Here is a 20048-nt window from a genome sequence, read left to right on the forward strand (position 1 = left end):
ACCTGATCATAACTAGGGCCAAGGACGAGCTAGTCACTAGCGTTGAAATACGCGATCTAATGCTGTCCGATCACTCTGCTGTACACTGCAAGCTACGCCTAAAGAAACCACCTCTGGAACGAATGGAAATTAGTTATTGTAAACTGCGCTCGGTAAATATGGTCAGTTTTAATGACGACCCAAAGCAATCTGACCTTCTGACAACCAACGCCTTTGATCTTATGGATCTCACTGAAAAATACGAAAATACTCTGACGGAAATACTTCAAAGGCATGCACCTTTAAAACGACGCATGATAACTCTCCGTCCATCAGCACCATGGTACCATGAGGGTATTAGTAACGCCAAGAGAAAAAGTCGAAGGCTGGAGCGCCGCTGGCGATCGTCGAGACTGTGCGTCGACAGACAGACGTTTGTCGCCCAGTGCCAGGTAGTGAACAAAATGCTAAGGGACGCAAAGGCTTCATACTATTCATCTATTATTTCAGAGAATGCATCAGATCCAAAAATACTTTTCAACGCAGTCGACAAGCTATTACACCGCAGAGTAGATACACGCTATCCGACCGCACCCTCAACGTTTGTGCTTACGAACAATTTTGCCGACTTTTTTGACAAGAAGATAGCATCCATAAGAACGGAGCTATCCAAAGAAGTGACTTCTGGTACCCAGTCCTGCGAAGCATACAAACAGCCATGTCAAGCCGAATTCACAGAGTTCAGGGTGATGTCAGAAAGAGGGATTGAAAGTTTTGTGGACAAAATCGGTAAAAAATCCTGTGACCTTGACCCTATACCGGCTTCTATTCTTAAGGAATGTAAATCAACTATTCTACCCGTGTTAACTAACATCGTTAACATGTCTCTCCAATCAGCATCTATGCCCGCTGCACTGAAAGAAGCAATGATCAAACCGAAGCTGAAGAAGGACAACCTGGACTCTGAGGATTATTCAAACTTTAGACCTATCTCAAATCTGAAGGTTGTATCTAAGATAATTGAAAAGGCAGTATCTTGTCAATTGAGCGACTATCTACGCGATAATGATCTAGAGGAATCTTTTCAGTCAGCATATAAATGCTTTCACAGCACGGAGACTGCTCTCCTGAGGGTGCAAAATGACATTCTCTGTGAGATAGATAATCAGAAATGCGTTATCCTGCTACTGTTGGACATGTCTGCGGCGTTTGATACCGTCGACCATAAACTGCTACTAGAAAGAATGGAAAAACGCTACGGCGTGAAAGGAAATGCGCTAAAATGGTTTCGATCCTATCTTCAAGACCGAAAGCAGTTTGTGATGATTGATGGAACCAAGTCAGAGATGAAAGAACTTCGCTACGGTGTTCCCCAGGGATCCATTTTAGGGCCAATCCTGTATTTGTTATACACATCGCCCATCGGGGACATCATCAAACGGCACAGACTTAACTACCATCTATACGCTGATGACACCCAGCTCTACCTCTCATTTAAGCCCAACTACGCCGAACAACCTGGTTCTATAGCTAAAATAGAAGCATGTGTTTCTGAGATCGACTCGTGGATGGTGTGCAACAAGCTGAAACTAAACAGAGGAAAGACGGAGCTTTTGATCTTGAGCGCACGACATCGTCCACCCCCATTAATAGACCACGTCGATGTGTCTGGTGAACAGATCGAGCCATCTACTTCTGCAAAGAACATTGGAGTCATCTTTGATGAGTACATGTCACTGGAAAAGCATGTTACCAGTACCTGCAAGGCCTGTTTCTTCCATCTTAGAAACATTAGCAGGATAAGAGTCTGTCTATCTCTAGCAGACACTGAAAAGTTAGTACATGCATTCATCACTTCCAAACTAGATAACGCCAACTCGCTTCTATATGAACTACCAAAATTTTTGATAGATCGTCTACAAAATGTCCAGAATGCTGCGGCTCGCGTTGTTACCAGAACAAGGAAATACGATCATATCAAGCCCGTTTTAAAGCAGCTACACTGGCTTCCAATAAGCCAGCGCATCAATTATAAGATTTTACTTTTAACCTATAAAGCGCTCAACGGCCAGGCCCCTAATTACATTACTGAACTACTAGAGCCTTATGTACCAAGCAGAAATCTTCGATCCTCCTCCAAAAACCTCTTGAAAGTACCACCTGTCAAGTTAATAGGCTATGGTCATAGGTGTTTCTCTTTTGTAGCACCTAGCCTATGGAACTCTCTTCCGAACAATATAAGAGGGAGCGGCTCGCTATCAGATTTTAAGACTTGTATAAAGACATATCTTTTTAACAAATTTTATAACTAGACTTTTGGTTAGTTAGTTAATTAGTAGATTAGATAGTTTAGCTAGTTAGTTAGTCAGTCACTTAGTTAAGTTAGTCAGTTTTTATTTAAAGGTTTTAATGATTCCTAGTTTTACTTTCATTTTTACAGCTTAGCTATTTTATTTGTTAGTAATTTTTTATCACTGATGTAAATTTTTAATGTAAATTTTATTTTTAATAACATTTTTTACTGTAAAGCGCCATGAGCCCTGGATATGGCGCTATACAAATCTATTATTATTATTATTATATTATAAAACAAGCGACCCTTCTACAGGGAAGTGAGTTTTTATAAGTTATAAGGTGGCATAATAGCATGACATGTTCAACAATGTTGTTCTTCCTGTATTTGACCATTACTGGCAGACATTTGACTTAATAAATGAGCAAAAAGTTTCTTAACTTTGAACCAGTTACAGTTAAGACCAAAAAACAGTGTTCTTTGGTTTTCAAAATGACTTTTGAAAGCAGAAAATCATACACCCATTCTACACTATAATAAACAGGTTTTATTAATTCTGATCCTATTAATGTTTTCCAACAACAGTTTCATATAGCAGAAAAATGCATTGGCCACATTGACAACATTTGATGATAACTGTGGTAACCTGGCAGTATGTACATTGCTTTTAATAATGAGATTAGTCCAGCCAAGACAAGAAGATCAGCACCCAATTAAAGACAGGCTCTGATGGACAAAATCTTTGGAAACTCTAATTAAAACAATCACCCTGTTTTCAGCTATTTTTTTTTTCCAGCTCTGTAGTATTGGTCTACAGTATGAAATAAATTGAAACGCTGTATTCATGGGTAATATTACTCTGCCTTTTAGTGATGGAGAGTACTGCTTTGAAATTCTCGCGACTGATAAAAGCTCGAGAAACGTGTTGATCCCTGCTGTCCGGCCATCTTCAGGGTTTTCTGCCAGGGAATTGAAGAAAGTGTGTGGCCAGGGTGCACTGTACCTGCGCTTAATAGAGAGCAGCCCTAGTGATCATGAGGTACTCGTTCATATTTACATTTAAATATATTTTTTATAAGTTTACAAAATAAGCTCACAGGTGTCCTGCTGAAAAATGTCCTTGCATAGTGTATAACACAAACCTAGTACATTTTGCTTGAATGCTTGAAGGCTTGAATGTTTAAGAAACAAATAAGTACAAATGAAGAGATGTTTCTAAAAAAAAAAATTATAGACACAAGTAATCATGACACCTTTGTGTAGAAGTAACCTAACTGTAGACAGTAAAATTGAACAAATAAACTAAATCCCTTACTTCTCTTATTCCTGTGATTTCTTTTTTTATATACAATAATTTTTTTAGATAACAAAATTTTGTATTTTCTCTACAGGATCAGCCACCTAGACCAGCAGCATCACGAGGAGGTGGGTGTGAATTTGTTATATCAATTGAATAATGTATGTAAATCATTATTACAATTCTGATGCTGCAATGTCAAGTAAAATAACTATGGCTACTCAGATGGCAGGGTTTAAATGGTTCAATTGCACTTACTTCATGAAATGTTTCGTATTAAATTTATGACATCTTCTTTTTTAAAGGACGGAAATCAAGCCGAGGCTTATCATTTAGGCAAGGCTATCTTCCTCAAGGTAATTGAATTTTCCATTGCATTCAAGCCAACATTTAAACCAATGCGATATTAAATATCATGCCCATACTTTTCTGGAAGCTTACTTGAAAATTCCCTGAAGGTTGACCCATGAGGTTTTCTCTCTTGGCACTCAAGTTAGGTACAAGAGAGTAATTGCTCACTGGGGCCTCTAATTATTACATGTTATCAAGAAACTTTACTGATGCCAATGAAGGCGATTCGTGAAGGAAACCCAGCGAGTTTAACCAACATAATGCCGTTGATTGTACGTACAGGATCCAGATTTCTAGATTAATTTTTTGTCGTCAATCTCTTACTTGTTAAGTTAAGAATCAATGGTGTGAACTAATTTCTCCTTGAATGAATGGCTTCTTGACTATTAATCTTCCCTTACATTGCGACAGCACTTTGAAAGGTTTAATATCACTGTGAATACTCTTTCCTTTTCTGGTTGGTAAATAGTGGCCACAGCCCAAGGTACAGCCTCTGGATCTGGGGGAGGACAGCAGGCAAATTCCAGGGTAAGGGGTGTAAGCAATAGATCCACCTCCACTCGTATTGCCACAACCCATGCTAGTAGTGTAGATGGAATGAACAGTTATCACAACAGCTCTAGCAGCATAAGGGCACATCCACCAACCAGCCCAGCCTTGACAAACACTAATGACACAGTTACAGGTAGGTCAGGGGTTGTACCAGGGAGGCATACCAGAGTGGGAACTACAACCCACACTACATTGGCACGAACTGTAACATCCAATGCGGACACTGTTCAATCAAGGGCAGGGATTGTGTCAGGTAGGCGTAACAGATTAGGATCTCCACCCCTTACTACATCGACACGCACTATGACAGTCAATGCTGATACTTTTCAGTCGGGGGCAGGGAATGTGTCAGGTAGGCATAACAGAGTAGGATCTCCACCCCGTACCACATCGACTCGCACTGTGACAACCAATGCTGATACTGTTCAGTCGGGGGCACGGACTGTGTCAGGTAGGCGTAACAGATTAGGATCTCCACCCCGTACTACATCTACACGCACTGTGACAACCAATAGTGATACTGTTCAGTCGGGGGCGGGGATTGTGTTGGGTAGGCGTGACAGATCAGGATCTCCACCCCGTACTACATCGACACGCACTGTGACAACCAATAGTGATACTGTTCAGTCGGGGGCGGGGATTGTGTTGGGTAGGCGTGACAGATCAGGATCTCCACCCCATACTACATCGACACTCCCAGTGACAACCAATGGTAATACTGCTCAGTCAGGGGCAGGGATTGTGTCAGGTAGGCAGAACAGATTAGGCTCTCCCCCCCGTACTACATCAACACGCACTGTGACAAGCAGTGGTGATACTGCTCAGGCAGGGGCAAGGATTATGTCAGGTAGGCATAACAGATTAGCATCTCCACCCCGTACTACATCGACACGCACTGTGACAACCAGTGGTGGTACTGCTCAGTCGGGGGCAGGGATTGTGTCAGGTAGGCGTAACAGAGTAAGATCTCACCCCCGTACTACATCGACACGCACTGTCACAACCAATGGTGGTACTGTTACCACGCAGGCAGTGTCAGGTGGGCATAACAGAGCACATGTAGGAGGAGGAGATCCTCGCGGTATTCCTACATGTACATCAGCTGATGTTGCTACGGCCAATGCTGGTACTGTTACCTCGGGCGCAGGGACTGTGTTGGGTAGGCGTAATAGAGTACAAACTCCATCGCGTACTACATCAACACATACTGCTACAACCAATGCTGGCATTGTTACCACGGGGTCAGGGAATGGGTTGACTGGAAATGCCAGCTTGGGAAATCCACTCAGTACTACCCCTTCAACATACACAGTAGCAACTAACATTGTTACTGTTACAACGGGGTCAGGGAGTGGGCTGGATAGGCATAGTGGTGTAGGGACCATTCCAACCACGACAACTTTTACACGTCCCTCAACAATTGACATTGTGACTGGTGCTGAAGCTGGGAGAAGTGCTGAAGCATCTGTTGGAGGAGGGCTTCTACCACTTAGTGTCAGTGATGGCATAGGTTCTGGTAGGCAATCTGAAGAATCTCTTGGGCTAAGTCATCAACCAGGAAGTACTGTCACAACTGGTAACAACACTGTCCCCACCACTACTACAGTGACAACAATAACAACGACCACTACCACTGTCTTGGGACTGCCAAACACCACAAGTGGTACTGATGAGGCTATGCAAGACAGTGACGATGATCCTCTGAGTATCTTAAGATTAGATGATGTTGAAATGGAAGAACGGGGTCGTAGATGGCGTGCAACATTACCAAGAGAAACAGATACCAGTAATGTGGACCAGGTACCTGTCAGCAGAACTGCTACACCAAACCCCGTGACCTCAAACCACACCATCCCAAGGCCACCAGGTACTGTATGGCGTGTTTTATGTCAAACTGCATTGGTTAAAGTCATTTTAAAGATTTATAGAGTAAAAGCTGCACTTATCTTAACAATTAACCCAACAATTAAGCATCCATAATTTTAGATTAACAAAGGTTGCAGTAGAAGATCAAAGTTTCAATTAGTAGCCTTCTCTTTCTGTGTACGTATCTGTACATATCAATTCTTGAAGGAGCATTTGTATAATATATATTACAATAAAGTTTCCATATAACGTGCGCTCTGATTGCCTGAAAGTGCGTGCTTTAGCAGAGAACAGAGCACGGATTGATGATGGTAAGTTGGCTTTCAAGTGTTTGCGTCGGAATTTTGACAAATTTGCGCCAAATTAAACATCCCCTGTGATTCAGACAAACGCAATGGAAACGAGCTATTTGTCTGTAGTAAATATGGCTCACAGAGACCATTGTTAGCAACAGTAGTGTTAAAACTGTACGCAAATAACAAGTTTTGCGAGATTCACACTGACAAAACACCTAACGAAATAAACAAATTCTCAACCTAAACAGTGCTTCGATAAAAGACATTATATTTGTTACGAAGGCAGAAATTATACTTAAGAAGTAAAACAATGATGAAAAACAACAATTGAACTGTCTATGTTTACAAGAAGTGGGGAAAAACATTCGACTTCGTCTCGTGTTTTCCCCTACACTTCTTGTGTGCTCTACAGCTTCTTGTGTGCTTTACACCAGAACAGAGCACAGTCAAGGCTTCTTTATTTGTTGATTTGATCATATTTGATTTGGAGTTAAAGTCATCATTACGCTACACTTTTGCAGGACAGGCTGGACATATGATATGATTTGATCAGTTTATGGGAAAATAAATTCCATTTGAATTAATAGCAATAACAGACAGGGAGTGTACAGCAGTGGAGAGCTACACTACTGCGACTACTATGCAGGTGTCAGAGCTTTGGTTGCACTTTGCACCATGATACTGCTTCACTACATGGTTTGCTAAGTTTTTTTTTATTAATAACGTATGTGGCACTGAAAGGGAACTGAAAACTAATACAAGTACATTTATTTACTGTTACGTGTTTCAGGTTTAACTGCCTCTGTAATCACAGCCGGAGTTGCCAGGCCATCTGCTGAGAATCCAAATGCAACAGTTACAGGTGAGTGTTTTTTTTTTTTAATATTGCTTTTTCCTTGACTAAGTCACAGATTCAGGACCCATGAGTTTAACATATTGCTTTATCAGTTATCACCTGAAGCACTGGCAGACTGGTAACCTTGAGAGGGTTTTTTTCTCAAAGTACGTAAAATTTAACATAAGAATTGTTGAAGTTTCAATGATTGCATATTAGAAATGAACACAATGTCTTTTATGCAGCATTTTTAATTGACATGTCTTGTGTTCCAAAATTCTTTTCAGGAACCGTTGAATTACCAGATGCAAGTGTGTTGCTTGATTTATTACCTCAAACTCCTGGTAAGAGTTAACATATTGTATCATATACAAACTGCACAACAAAAATAATCTTATCAGTTTTCCCATTGAAGGATACAAGTGCAATTAGCCCAGTATGGTTTGTGTTAATTAATATTAATATTCAACACCATGTAGTACAAAGAAGGGTGTTTCTTGTTTTGCAGGCCAGCCAGCAAGTGCAATGCAGACATCCATTGCAATGGCACAATCTGCAAGCCTGCCATTTAGTCATCCATGCAACTTCCATGTGGTGAGTGAAACAATGCAAGCTGACGGGCTTTTTAAAGTGGATATTAACCAGTATTACATATCTGACAAATCATTTGCATTAGCAACTGGTATATCATCCTTCTTTAGCGTTATTAATGAATTAATAACTGTCATAAAAAAATTCTTATCAACTTACTATTTTAGCTCATGCAAATGGCTAGAGTGGAGAGAGAACACTGTCGACCTGCACTAATGTGTGTCTGTAGCGAGAGGCAGTGGCTACTGTGGAGGTAACAAAATCTGATTTGACATGTAATATCATATTCGCCCATTATAAGCTTATCTGTTACTAAATGGTTGCAAATAACATGTGTGACAGGAATGGGTTATCTTAACCTGGTGCCAAATGACATTTGGTAAATGTTAAGTAATCTAATATTAATGATATTTTTTTTTTTCAGGACGATTTTTGAAAACAGAGAAATTATTGACTTGGTGAATGAGAATTTTCTGTTTTGGGTGCAATCATCTGGTGGAACCGCTGGGAAGCAAGGTAGTATATGTTACAATTAACATAAGCATAAATACAGGTACTGCAAAGTCCTAGCATGTTTGTGAGGTACTTTCCCAAACTGTAAAGTCCTGACTGTTAAAGAAAGACTAGATTGGGCCACGGCAGGACATTTACTCTAACACTACATCAGTATATACTATGTTTAATTTTTTTTTCACAAAGAACATTCAACCTACCTTGCAACTTGTTAAACGACATTATATTAATATTTAATATTGTCTGTTTTGGACTATAATTAACTATAATTAAGTACTTGTTTTGCTGTATCCAAAAATGGGAAATAAAAAATCAATTTGAATTCATCATGGTTGCTTGGTTTCAGCCTTGGCCGCTTTAAAAGATGAAAGTAATACAGGTACGATGGCTATAGTTTACAACGTTGGTGGCAAAGAGAGAGTTTTGCTCAAGATGTCAGGTAATTAATTATACCACACAATCGCAGTTGGATTATGTTCTAGATTACTCAGTCTCCAATGAAACATTACTTTTATTTTGTAATAATTATGGAAACTGTTTTGCCTTTGTTACTCAGTCACTCATGTATGCCTCATAAGCGCATGATGTTTCATTCATAGGCCCACCCACTGTAGCTGAACTGAAGAGAGCTCTGGAGGAGAAACTTACAACATTTCAAGATCACAAGAGAAATTGGTATACAACTTTATTCAAATTTTATCGTGTTATTGTTACACTATAATAATGAGATGTGCTCGAAGTGTGACTTCAAAATTAAAAATAGATCTTAAATTAGAATGTGAAACATTGAACACGATTGATTTCATATTTTACTCTGCTCATGAAATAATTCATGTTTTAAATATAAGTGCATGGTACCAGCTATTTTGTCAAGCTATTCGATTACATTCAATCAAATCAATCAATCAATCAATCAATCACTTAATCGATCAATCAATCTATCTATCAATCCATCACCTTTTTATTGTGCAATATTAATTCATAGGCTCAGACTACAAGAGGAAAGGGAACTGAAGAGGCAGCAGGATCTTGACTATGAAGAGTCACTCCAGAATGACAGAGAGAAGGTGTGAAAAACTAGCAGCACTTTGGCACTCCATATCAAAAGAACTGTACAATACTTTTTAAATACTGGCTAATAATATCAAGTGATGTTCTAGCACAACTGATTAGTTCCTTATTTGCTTCAGGCAAAAAGGCAGAGGAATACAAAAGCCTGTCAAACAGATGATGGACCAGCCCCTGAGGTATCACATTTGATATTAGTAATGCAACAGATAAACTGTTCTCTTGTTGCTTCTTGCTAATTCAAGCCATTGTCATGGTTAATGGCTGTAATGCATGTACCCCTATAATGACCTTACCACTGTAGAAAACAGGCTTGTTGGCTTTTTCTGTACCATGAAAAATACTTCGAAGGCATTATTTTGGAAGCATAGATGTCCAGCATATATATACACCATCTTTCAAGGTGTTTCTCAAGCCTAAATAAGTCATTAATTAACAAATCGTACAAGACAAATCTAGATCCAATAATGAATAATGGGTAATACATTTATAGTCTGTGAATTTGTATTCCAGCCACAACCAGAACCAGATGAGGCCACAAATCCACCACCAACAAAGAGGCTGAGATCGGATGAATTGACTCGTGTCATCGTTATTTTGCCAGATGGAGAAAGGCACCAGTTGGATATTTCACGGGAAAGTCCATTGAAGGTGGGTAATGTCAATACTCTGAAGAAATGCAGATTTCGATGCCTTTCATTTACCATTAATATTGTAACCCAGATGTATGCACAAGACCGTCTAATAATATTATAACCCAGATGTATGCACAAGACCACATAATTTGTTGTTTCTAATGTAGCCTGCATCACTTGGTTTGTTGTTGCTCCTTCAATATTGGAAAGTTTTGATGGTGAAATTCAATTTGCCCTTGTCTCAAGGCTCCCCTTTTTATTATATGACACCATGGAGTCATGGATATGCTATTCAAAAATATCATCCTAAGGGGCTCAATTTATGATGCTATGGGCAGTTAAGGTGCATGTGAACAATGTTTCCCCCAAAAATAGGCTTTTGTATTTGAACAAAACTGTGTCATGAGCCATCGAAATGTAAACGGCCATGAGTTTGTAAGTCTCAGGCCCATGTTTCTTGTTATTCAATGCGGCCTAATCTTGAATCACACACTTCCAAGAGAGACAACTGAAACAATGAACCACTATAATGCAATATACTGAAGTCACTATTGGAAAAACTAAGCAGTAATTAGGGAGTAACTACAAAGTTAAGGATATAGAGTGGTAAAATCAGAGACTTGCCCATATCCTCGTTTAAATTCCCAGACCTAGGCTGATTGGAGAACTTTTTTTTTCACAATTCTTGCCTGTCAGATGCCATGATTATTCCCATCATAAAATTAATGACCGCAACTGAACTTTTCAAAATTTCCATTATAAAAGAAGTAATCAGGAAATATCAACTTGACATCAATGTACTGCAGATGTCTCTCTCAGGTGTTTGCAACTCCAGGAGATGGCTGAAATTTAAGCTGTGTATAATCTCTTGTGGTAAATCAAAGAATATTATCAGTGTGATTGGGTGGGTACAATCCATTGTCTACTAAAATAATATATTTGTTGTCATGTAAAGCAATTTGGTGAGATACTACTTCTAAGGGCCTCTTATCTCATCTGCTTACATTTTAAATTAAACACAGGAGTTGTACCATCAAGTCAGAAATTTGCTACCTGAAGGCTCAACAACCATCTCCCTAACCTATCAAGTTGACGGAAACATCTGGAGACTAGTTCCTGACCATGAAACCATGTCTGTGGCACAGTTTCAAATGGAGCCAAATTGTGTCCTGAGGTCCAGTTATGGGGAAGACTTGAATGAAACTGATCCCTGAAATGACCATTTTCATTTGAGTCAAGAACCTAGCTCAATGAAGGAAATGCCTGACTTGTTTCTTCAGAGAATGGATATGTGGGAAATGCTGACTCCTGAAATTCACTTGTGAGTGTTTCCAGTTGAGACTTGCAGCAGACACTATCTTTAGCCAATTTAAAATGCTGACTCCTGAATCAGTTGAGAACTGCAGCATTCATTGAAATTACAAGGTTTTTCATTGATTTTAGCATATTTAAAACATGCTTTGGCGTGATTTATCAACCAGGGAAACTCAACAGACTTTTTAAACTTTTCTGCACCAAGCAAATGGAAAATTAATTCACTCACGTTTTAAGAGATTGGTACCACTGAGTTTTTGATTTCATGCATTTATATCACTACTTAAATGAAAGTCAAGATCAGCATTCTTTCAATGAGCAATGATTTGAAGCATATTTCCGTTTTATACAAACTAACTGATCTACTCATAGTTTTCACCTGTAAATCACGCCAGAGCATAAATGTGCCATTATTGACCTTTTTACAATCTTTTTATGCCTGGCAACAAAGAGTCAAGTTGGTTACTTGATGATACCCCCTGAGACTTGGAATGCTACTCCTTATCTATTGTGAAACATTTGGTCACACTACACACAGTTGAGTAGAGTAAGAGAATTCCAATGTACATCTGACCAAAGAAAGCAGGATAATACTCTCTTAGAAATGAGGGGGGGACCAGGAAACCATTGCCATAATAATGGGTCTGTATTTGTTTAGTATAAGTATATAATTGGTATTGTTTGTCTAACTCCACAAAATATACTAACTGCCTTAGCCTTAGGTATGATTAGCAGCCTTATGGTCCCTTCCACACTACACAAGAGAAATTTGAAAACACATGCAACTTTATTTTTAAGTTAGGCCTACTGTCCAAAATATAATCTGTCAGGGAAATGGAACTTTTCTAAAATGCTCTGCTCTACAAACTGGAGGAATTTGAAAATGCCAGTATGAATGAAAAAGTTTGAAAGTGAAGCTTTTCGAAGATGATGATATCACAAAAACCGTGTGATTTCTCTGCACAAGTTTACCTCAAACACAAGCAATCTCAAATTTCTCTGGTGTAGTGTGAAGGTCACAGTTTGTATTGAAAAGTATTCAAAATTAAAAACGGAAAAACATTGAAAAATATCATACTCTTCCTATAGTTAGGGTGTAGCCCAAACTACAGCTTAATTTGCAGCTAGCTTTTGATGTGTGGCTTATATAGACTACATACGAAAACATGCCAGGATACTTTTCCGTGAAAGTTATCTGTTCTGAGGAACGCACACAGGTTTTTGAGAGGACCAATGTGCTCTTTGAGGAACAGATGATGTCCATGGACAAATAGATGCGAATATTTTCCTGCCAAATGAAGGCTGTTGTGTTTATTGTCTATTGAATATTTTTCGCAACACGCTAAGTTTTGAAAATTGGGGAACATCACCTCAGTTTTATCTGGTGTATAATCAGTCACATGACACATTTACACGAACTGCGTGCTAGCTAAAATATCTGATGGATTATAATGCCAGATATTAACTTGTCCTCAAGTGTGTAAGAGGGAAAAGTTGTTAATGTAAATGGTAAGGGAGGTTAAAGTCTCGTGTAGGATGGGGATATGATTTTCTGCTTTCAAAAGACAGAGCTTTCCAAAATTGTTTTGCTGTTCTCTTTTGATATAAATTCACCAAATATTGCCTGCTTAATGACATTTTGCAGGGCACAGAAAACAAACTGAATACAGTCAGCAGAAGTATGATTATCATTGAAAGTTTAATGTTAGGTCTGATTCGATGAATGTTGATTGAAATAATTCTTATAAAAATACTTATCTCCCTTAGTTGACAAAACAGAACATAGATTCTGAAAAGAAGTATTTACAAAAATTGATAAGTGAATAATGGATGGAGAGTTATTTTTCTTGGTAAGCATAGACAAAAGATAAAACATAAAGGTAACTTGGACTAGTAGATTTATACTAAAACAATTAGATTATTTGCTCTTGATTTCTATGTGTGATAGTTGACGAGGGCGCAGCACGCGATAGAAATCTCTAGCTCATAATCTAATTGCTTAAAGTAGTCGGTAGGCCTTAGCCTTTTGTCCAGGAGAAAAGGTTCTGGTTGTCAAAATAAGGTTCGGATAACAAGATGTTTGTACATGTCAGTTGCAAAAAGAATGAAATCAAGCAAAACTTGCTATTCTAAGACCCATCCTGTCCATTTTTATATGTTTTAGTGTTGAACAGTCGGATTTCCTCTTGTTCAGCTACACTCCCGCTGAAGTAACATTCCAGTATCACTCAGATCACCTATAGCAAGAAAGTATATTATTTTTTAACAGTGAGTTGACATTCCAAGACAATAAAGTCTGACCTGACAAGAAATTTTCATGTTGGTCATGTTTTTAGTGGAAGGGAGCACAGAGGCAGTTAATGGAAACACTATCGGGGTAGCAAAAGTAAAGTGATAGGGGGTGGCACAAGGAAAGTGATAATTTAAAAAGGGTAAGGGGAAGCTGTGAAAAGCCTGCATGAGAATATATGTAGACCCAAACATAACCCTGCCCAATTTAGTTGCACAGCAAGCTTTCCAAAAAATCAGTTGGAGACAAGTAAAAGGCACACTGTGGCAGACACCATATACTCATTACAAATTGACTCTAGGGTCAAGGTGTTCATTCGAGCTTATTGCCAATACAGTGCCATTGTGAAATCAGTTGTTAAAAATAGCTATTATGGGATTCTCAGGGGGCTAATAAGTAGGTATTTGCCTCCTAAGCATCTGATAATAGCTATTTGAATCAAAATCAAAATGGCTGCCGTATTGACAAAAAGGTCACCTCTGAACAATATCATATGCTCGTTTCGGAAAGCATTTGGCCCACAATTTTTTCCAAAGGAAACAAGTAATCCAAATAAGAAACTTTATTATCAGCAAAAGATACTGGTAATTACAAATTAATTTTCTGCAACAAAATAGTCTTTGATCTAACACAATAAACTATTCAAATGATAGAATATGGAACAAGTTGAAGAATTCACTTTATGTGCACATACCCTGAATTTCCTTTAAGAAGTTGCTTAAAGTATGAAAATAACTCAAATATCTCGAGCCACAATTTAAAGTTATCTCTTGTGATATACTGTCAGTAGTTACCTGTATGTTGTTCGTGCAACAGAAAAATGTTGACTTATATTTTGTGCCTATCAAGCTTCACTGGCAGGGGAGCATGTGCTCGTGCACTCTAATTGAGGCGACAAACTCAGTGAAATAAACTTAACAAACGTACTGCAATACTGAAAACGAAATTTTGTTTAGTACAGAAAGAGGTGAAAAAATCCTCAAGGGAAAAGTCAGGAAAGTTTAACTGAATAAAGGGAAAAATAACAACGTGAAGAAAATTCACGGGAAATTTAAAAATGTCAACAGACCTGATTTAATCGTCTGGAAGAAACATTTGGTGTCACCGTGAATTTCATGATATTTTTACATAACAAAGAAGAACAATTTGATGAAAACTATCCAGTCTCTGTTACAGTCATCAGAGTAAAAAAGGGCTGTAATTTGAGGTCAGAAAAAGCCACTAAAACTGACATTTCATATTTGGTCATGGAAAATTTCATTATGATCAGAGAAGGGAAAGGGAATTTTGAAAAGTGATGTCCATAGCAACCATGTAACCAAGATAACTAGCAAACCAGCACTTGTCCTGTAGATGTTACCTTTTTTTTTTTACTTGCAAGCATGTGATTATTGAAAATGAGGAAAAATAAGACAACACCAGTTCGGGTTATTACTGTGTCATGAATTATGATATTTCTTTAACACTTGAAGCAATCTGTCCTTGCATTTGAAAAAAAAGAAGTGATGACTCACTGTTTCAACAATAATTATGCCAGTTCACGAACTCCAGACAAACAAATATCCTTGCACTAAAACATGACTGACAGAAACAAGGTATGATCAATAGCACAAGTGAAACTTGTCAAAAAAGCTGCCATCCTCAACTGAAATGACACTTGTCTGTAAATTTCAGGAGTCAGCTTTTACCACATACTACTTGTCTGAGGATAGTGTATGCTGCAACAGTCTCTACTAAAATTCCATGCACATGAAGTTTAGGAGCCAGCATTTGCCCACATATCCATATTCTTGCAGATCTGAATCCAGCTTGATTTCATGGTTAAATTGTAGAACCAAAATAAAGCAGTAGAAATTGCCTGACTTGAAAATAAACATTAATTCCCTGGTTTCCATCCTCCTCTTCTGGATGAAATGATTCTTGTAGCACCATAATGACATGCTCTGGAACATATAGTGAAATTGGAGCCACCTCCACTCCTGATAATTCATTCTCCTGAGGTAGTGGTGCATCGGGGTCATCCCCATACATGACTAAATCATCTGGCAGGCTATCATCCATAATACCTCTTACACCAGAGTAATTGGAAGAATGATGTTGCAGAATACCAGAAATCCATAACTGATGTGGGGAAAGGCTATGCTCAGTAGAGAGTCCATGATTATTAAATGTCTCAATAAACTGTGCTAGTGCATTATTGATCCTTGGGGTGTAAACATAATGTAAGGCAAAGAGATCAATATCATTATTGCGACTAAGTAAACCAATTTGCTCCATATGTAAAAATATGTTTTTAAAAATATATAAAATGCAGTGAACCACCTCACGCCATAATCTTTCAATCCTTGTGTTGTGAACACTCGGCCCGGTGATGAAACTTCCACGACCTTCACCCCTGTATTGAATCATTAGGTCACCAACTGCGATGTTTTCTCCTCCGTCATCTGCTCTGACTCTAGAAGGCAATCCCCAGGTATTGATTGATTCTTGAAACAAGGCAAGCACAGTTGCTGCCCTGTTGTTGTTACTGCACCTGAGATAAACAATCAACCGAGAGTAACCGTCAATGCAACCATGGATGACAAATCGCCAGTGACGCAATTTCAGGTTGCTGTCAATGTGCCAGAGAAAATTGGGATGTGGCACTCTGTAAGGCCTACGTGGTATTTGCTGTGCCCAGCGACAAGCTCTACCAATTGGATCCAGGGTGATCAGGGCATCACGCACCCGCCATCTCTGGACACAGATCCCACGTCTTCGTAGTGCACCTTGCATGTATCTTTCCCCACAACGAGGCATTGAAACAAGCTCCTCTTGCACAATTTGCTGCAATTCTACTTGCTGGATTGGGGAATACGTTAAAAATGAAGGAGGTATGTCTAGATCAATGGCCCGCCTACGTATGGTCCATCTAGACACACCAAGAATGTTAGCAATGCTGGTCCACGAAAAGTAACAGGAACGTAAAAGCATGATCTGTTCTCTAGAAATTTCATAAGAAGGACGGCCTACAGCGCCTGTATACCTAACGGGGGCACGGTAGGAGCTGGGAGTGAAAACAGGTAGCGCCCTAAATAAATCCTTGATTAAGCTGAGCTCTCTGGATAGTTGTCTTAGGTTGTTGACATCATTTTGTGAAAACTCAGGGGATCTTTCAACAAAGGCAATGACCTGATGCATGTGACGCATTGCACCTCCCAGTCTAAGGAGCAAAAACTCTGCGTTCTCCACATCCAAAGGAGAATCGTGGCACCTATTTAATTCCTGCAGAAGGGACAAAATGGATGCCACAAAGTGCTGCAGTTGCCTGTTGGCATCTTGCCTAAACAAAATGCATAGGAAAGTAACAAACAAAAACATGAACAGGAGTTAAAATGACAGAAATATTCCCTCCGACCCCAGGCTAGATTTTAGATGTCATTTCCGCACTTAATTTTCATTAACTATCACCATTAGAATAAATATAGGGATAAAATAGAAACCAATTATTGTCAGCACATCCCAATTTAAGCTTCACTTTATATTTAAAGTCCACATACGACTTTTTAAAATACTGTGTGTGAAAGAAGAAACTCAACATTAAAGCAAGGCAAATAGACGGAATTGTAAAAATAAAGATATCTTAATAAGGATCTGCATTAAAATTATCTCACCTTTCCACATAAACCACAGAAATCAGAAACAAAACCACGAAGATCTTCGTAGGAGTCATTGCACCACAACACTTTAAAAGTGCAAGATGTGTTGGTGACCCTCGGTGCGACAAGAAAAAGGAGATTAAAACGATATGGATAAGAAAAGCGACTTCTTTTGCCGAGATAAATCTTCGAAACACCTAAAGACGACGATCAAAATATGGCGGAACTGTATCGAGCCCAGAGAAACTGGGGTAAATAGGCTTCGTGTAGGAGAACAGTTTCCGTCCTTAACAACAGGCGGTAACCAAGGGTTCGAACGTCACTAACGGCTTCACGTTACATGGTATGAGTCATTACGAGCTTCGCATTACATGGTATAGCCATGACAACCAACTTATTTCGAGATAGAATTACATGACATGCTGATATCACATTACTTATTTCGACCTATTTCGACCTATTTCGACCTGTTTCATGTCTTTTCGACACATGATGAGTCGTAATGTGTCGTAATATGAGTCGTAATATGTCGTAATATGTCGAAAAGTAATTTTGCTACAGATGGCGCGCCATATACCAATAACGTCCTTGGAGTTTAAACTTGTTCAAATGGACGCCGTCTTCACTGAATATGTGAACACAGGAATCATAATTGTCCACTACCATAACACGGCCATCATTAGCAGCAGTGATATCACTCGCATCCTTCAATGTTCCTTCTCCAAAAGAACGAACAAACACTCCATCAGTATCGTACACAACCATACCAGAGCCGCTCAGTACCAGTACTTGACTGTTGGTGACTGTCAGTCTGTCCCAGAACTTTCCCCTCACTGGAAACTTGTGATGCAGGTCAGCGGTGTTGCTAAATTCATAAACAACAAATCCCTTAGATCCAGTCTTCTTCTCGTATCTGACCAGTACGTAGATGTTGTCCTGGTTGTCTGTGGCTACATCATAAATATATAACTTTGTTTCAGCGTCATCATTAGGGACGCTGAAATGTTTTATGAACTGACCACTAGGGTCAAATATCTTTACGTCATTTTCATACTCTCCAACAATGAATTGTCCGCTGGAGTTTGTAGCGATTCCACGGGGGTTCTTCAGCTTGTGCTCCTCTTCCCCCTCCTGACCAAATGACCATGGTGTAACTAAACAGTTTTCCATACCCTGTTTACACAGAACTTTAGCTACTCGTCTGTCACGCAATGGATCCACTTTGTCTTCTCCGATATCAACAGCGGGCCAGATCCAGAGGTGAACGTCTTTCCCGACAGTTTGCGTGACATCGTAGATAACACGATTCACGTGACAGACACTGGAAATGATATTCCTGCGTTCATCTTTACCAACCAAACCCTTTAATGCTAGAATGCCTTTCCTGAGCTGAACATTAAAACTATTCTGAACTGCTGACAGGGAATTAAGATCTTTAAGGCACACTCTACAGGGTTCTATTGCGTCCTCGGGATTGTCTACTGTCTCTAGTATTGTGGCCATAACTCGATACTGCATCGCTAGAATACGGTCAGACGTTTCTAGACCTTCATTACTAAAGGCTTCTGTTGCTTTTCTACGAGAATCTTCGAATCTCTTCTTTGCGTTAGAAAGAGCCCTCCTAGCTGCTTCATCCAGGTCAGTAAGCTCCAACTTTTTCATTTTTTTGGCGAGAGAAAATGCTTCATCACAAACTGTTTGTGTTGTTGCCGCGCCGTTTCCGCTTGTGATCCTTGCCTCTTGAAAAACTTTGTACAGAAACCCGATTCCTTCCTCAAAGAAGCTGATACTCGCCAGCAAGTCTTTCCTTGATAATCTATCCAACTTGGACTTCATATCGTCGATTTCACGGACGATCAATCTACGAAATTGTTGATCTGTTACGTCGCCATCTTTAAGCTTCTCCGCTGCCTTATCTCTGCCTTTATTTACTAGCAAACCAATAGTGACTTTGAACACAGCTATCGCAATGGAAGACATAATCGTCAAGTGAAGAATTTTTAAATCGTTTTGTTCTGTTTCTCTGCTCAGTCACGAGTCTATGCTCTGCAGTGGCGTTGTATACGAAAATGAACGAATCAAAAGGTGTATCTATCTATAAGAATATCGAAACAAAGAGTTATTAAAAAAAGTTCTAGTCCAGTGCCTCTCAAAAGACTAAGAAATGAATTTTGCTGACGCAATGTTCAGGCTTATGAAGCTTTGAAAAACAGGAACGGAACTTTGTCTGAAGGGCTGAAAGATTAGCTGTAAAAAGGTTGATTTATCTTTTCATTTATTCCAGAAAGTAACCAGGACATAAATTTTTTAAATGGGGAATGGACGTAAAACACTGCAGATAAACACTTGAAACTAAGAGAGTGAAGCCATTTTGCCCCAGGCTCAGCTAATAAACAAATCCTTAAAAAGTCGAAGCTGTCGTCTATTCCCTTCTCATTTGTATGTTAACACTTTTTCCTACTCGTTTTTCACCAAAATCTTACCAACACAAAATCAAAGAAATCGTTGAACGAGCTCCTTAGTTTTGTTT

The 20048-nt window shown here is 39.1% G+C and overlaps 3 protein-coding genes across 3 annotated transcripts; 1 reads left to right on the forward strand and 2 right to left on the reverse strand.

The window, feature by feature from the left end:
• Positions 1 to 432: 432 nt before the first annotated feature.
• Positions 433 to 14320, forward strand: LOC145487785 (uncharacterized). The gene is made up of 15 exons (XM_081466592.1): positions 433 to 2132; positions 3664 to 3697; positions 3875 to 3925; positions 4390 to 6339; positions 7425 to 7496; positions 7757 to 7813; positions 7978 to 8063; positions 8228 to 8313; positions 8485 to 8576; positions 8920 to 9012; positions 9173 to 9248; positions 9559 to 9640; positions 9764 to 9820; positions 10155 to 10292; positions 11299 to 14320. Exons 1-15 carry the CDS (start codon positions 444 to 446, stop codon positions 11488 to 11490), a joined length of 4755 nt encoding a protein of 1584 aa, XP_081322718.1. The 5' UTR covers positions 433 to 443; the 3' UTR covers positions 11491 to 14320.
• A 1381-nt stretch (positions 14321 to 15701) lies between these two features.
• LOC145487786 (uncharacterized) lies at positions 15702 to 17610 on the reverse strand. Its single transcript, XM_081466593.1, has 2 exons — positions 17534 to 17610; positions 15702 to 17202 (listed from the first exon to the last, which is right to left on the reverse strand). The coding sequence occupies exons 1-2, from the start codon at positions 17590 to 17592 to the stop codon at positions 15702 to 15704; spliced, it is 1560 nt and encodes a 519-aa protein (XP_081322719.1). The 5' UTR covers positions 17593 to 17610.
• Positions 17611 to 18070: 460 nt separating this feature from the next.
• On the reverse strand, positions 18071 to 19637 carry LOC145487972 (uncharacterized). The gene has a single exon (XM_081466736.1). The coding sequence runs from the start codon at positions 19496 to 19498 to the stop codon at positions 18074 to 18076; it is 1425 nt and encodes a 474-aa protein (XP_081322862.1). The 5' UTR covers positions 19499 to 19637; the 3' UTR covers positions 18071 to 18073.
• Between the last annotated feature and the right edge of the window lie 411 nt (positions 19638 to 20048).

Source organism: Orbicella franksi, chromosome 5 (assembly GCF_964199315.1).
Source record: "Orbicella franksi chromosome 5, jaOrbFran1.1, whole genome shotgun sequence".
Classification (NCBI taxonomy): domain Eukaryota; kingdom Metazoa; phylum Cnidaria; class Anthozoa; order Scleractinia; family Merulinidae; genus Orbicella; species Orbicella franksi.

What these genes read in the sequence shown, in the direction of transcription:
- LOC145487785 (XM_081466592.1), top strand. Translation starts at nt 444, where the DNA reads ATGCTAAGGGACGCAAAGGCTTCATACTATTCATCTATTATTTCAGAG. An exon ending in CCTCCAAAAACCTCTTGAAA is followed by an intron (nt 2,133 to 3,663) that starts GTACCACCTGTC and finishes TTTTCTCTACAG; the next exon opens with GATCAGCCACCTAGACCAGC. An exon ending in AGGCAGTGGCTACTGTGGAG is followed by an intron (nt 8,314 to 8,484) that starts GTAACAAAATCT and finishes TTTTTTTTTCAG; the next exon opens with GACGATTTTTGAAAACAGAG.
- LOC145487786 (XM_081466593.1), bottom strand. Translation starts at nt 17,592, where the DNA reads ATGACTCCTACGAAGATCTTCGTGGTTTTGTTTCTGATTTCTGTGGTT. An exon ending in TCTGTGGTTTATGTGGAAAG is followed by an intron (nt 17,203 to 17,533) that starts GTGAGATAATTT and finishes CATTTTGTTTAG; the next exon opens with GCAAGATGCCAACAGGCAAC.
- LOC145487972 (XM_081466736.1), bottom strand. Translation starts at nt 19,498, where the DNA reads ATGTCTTCCATTGCGATAGCTGTGTTCAAAGTCACTATTGGTTTGCTA.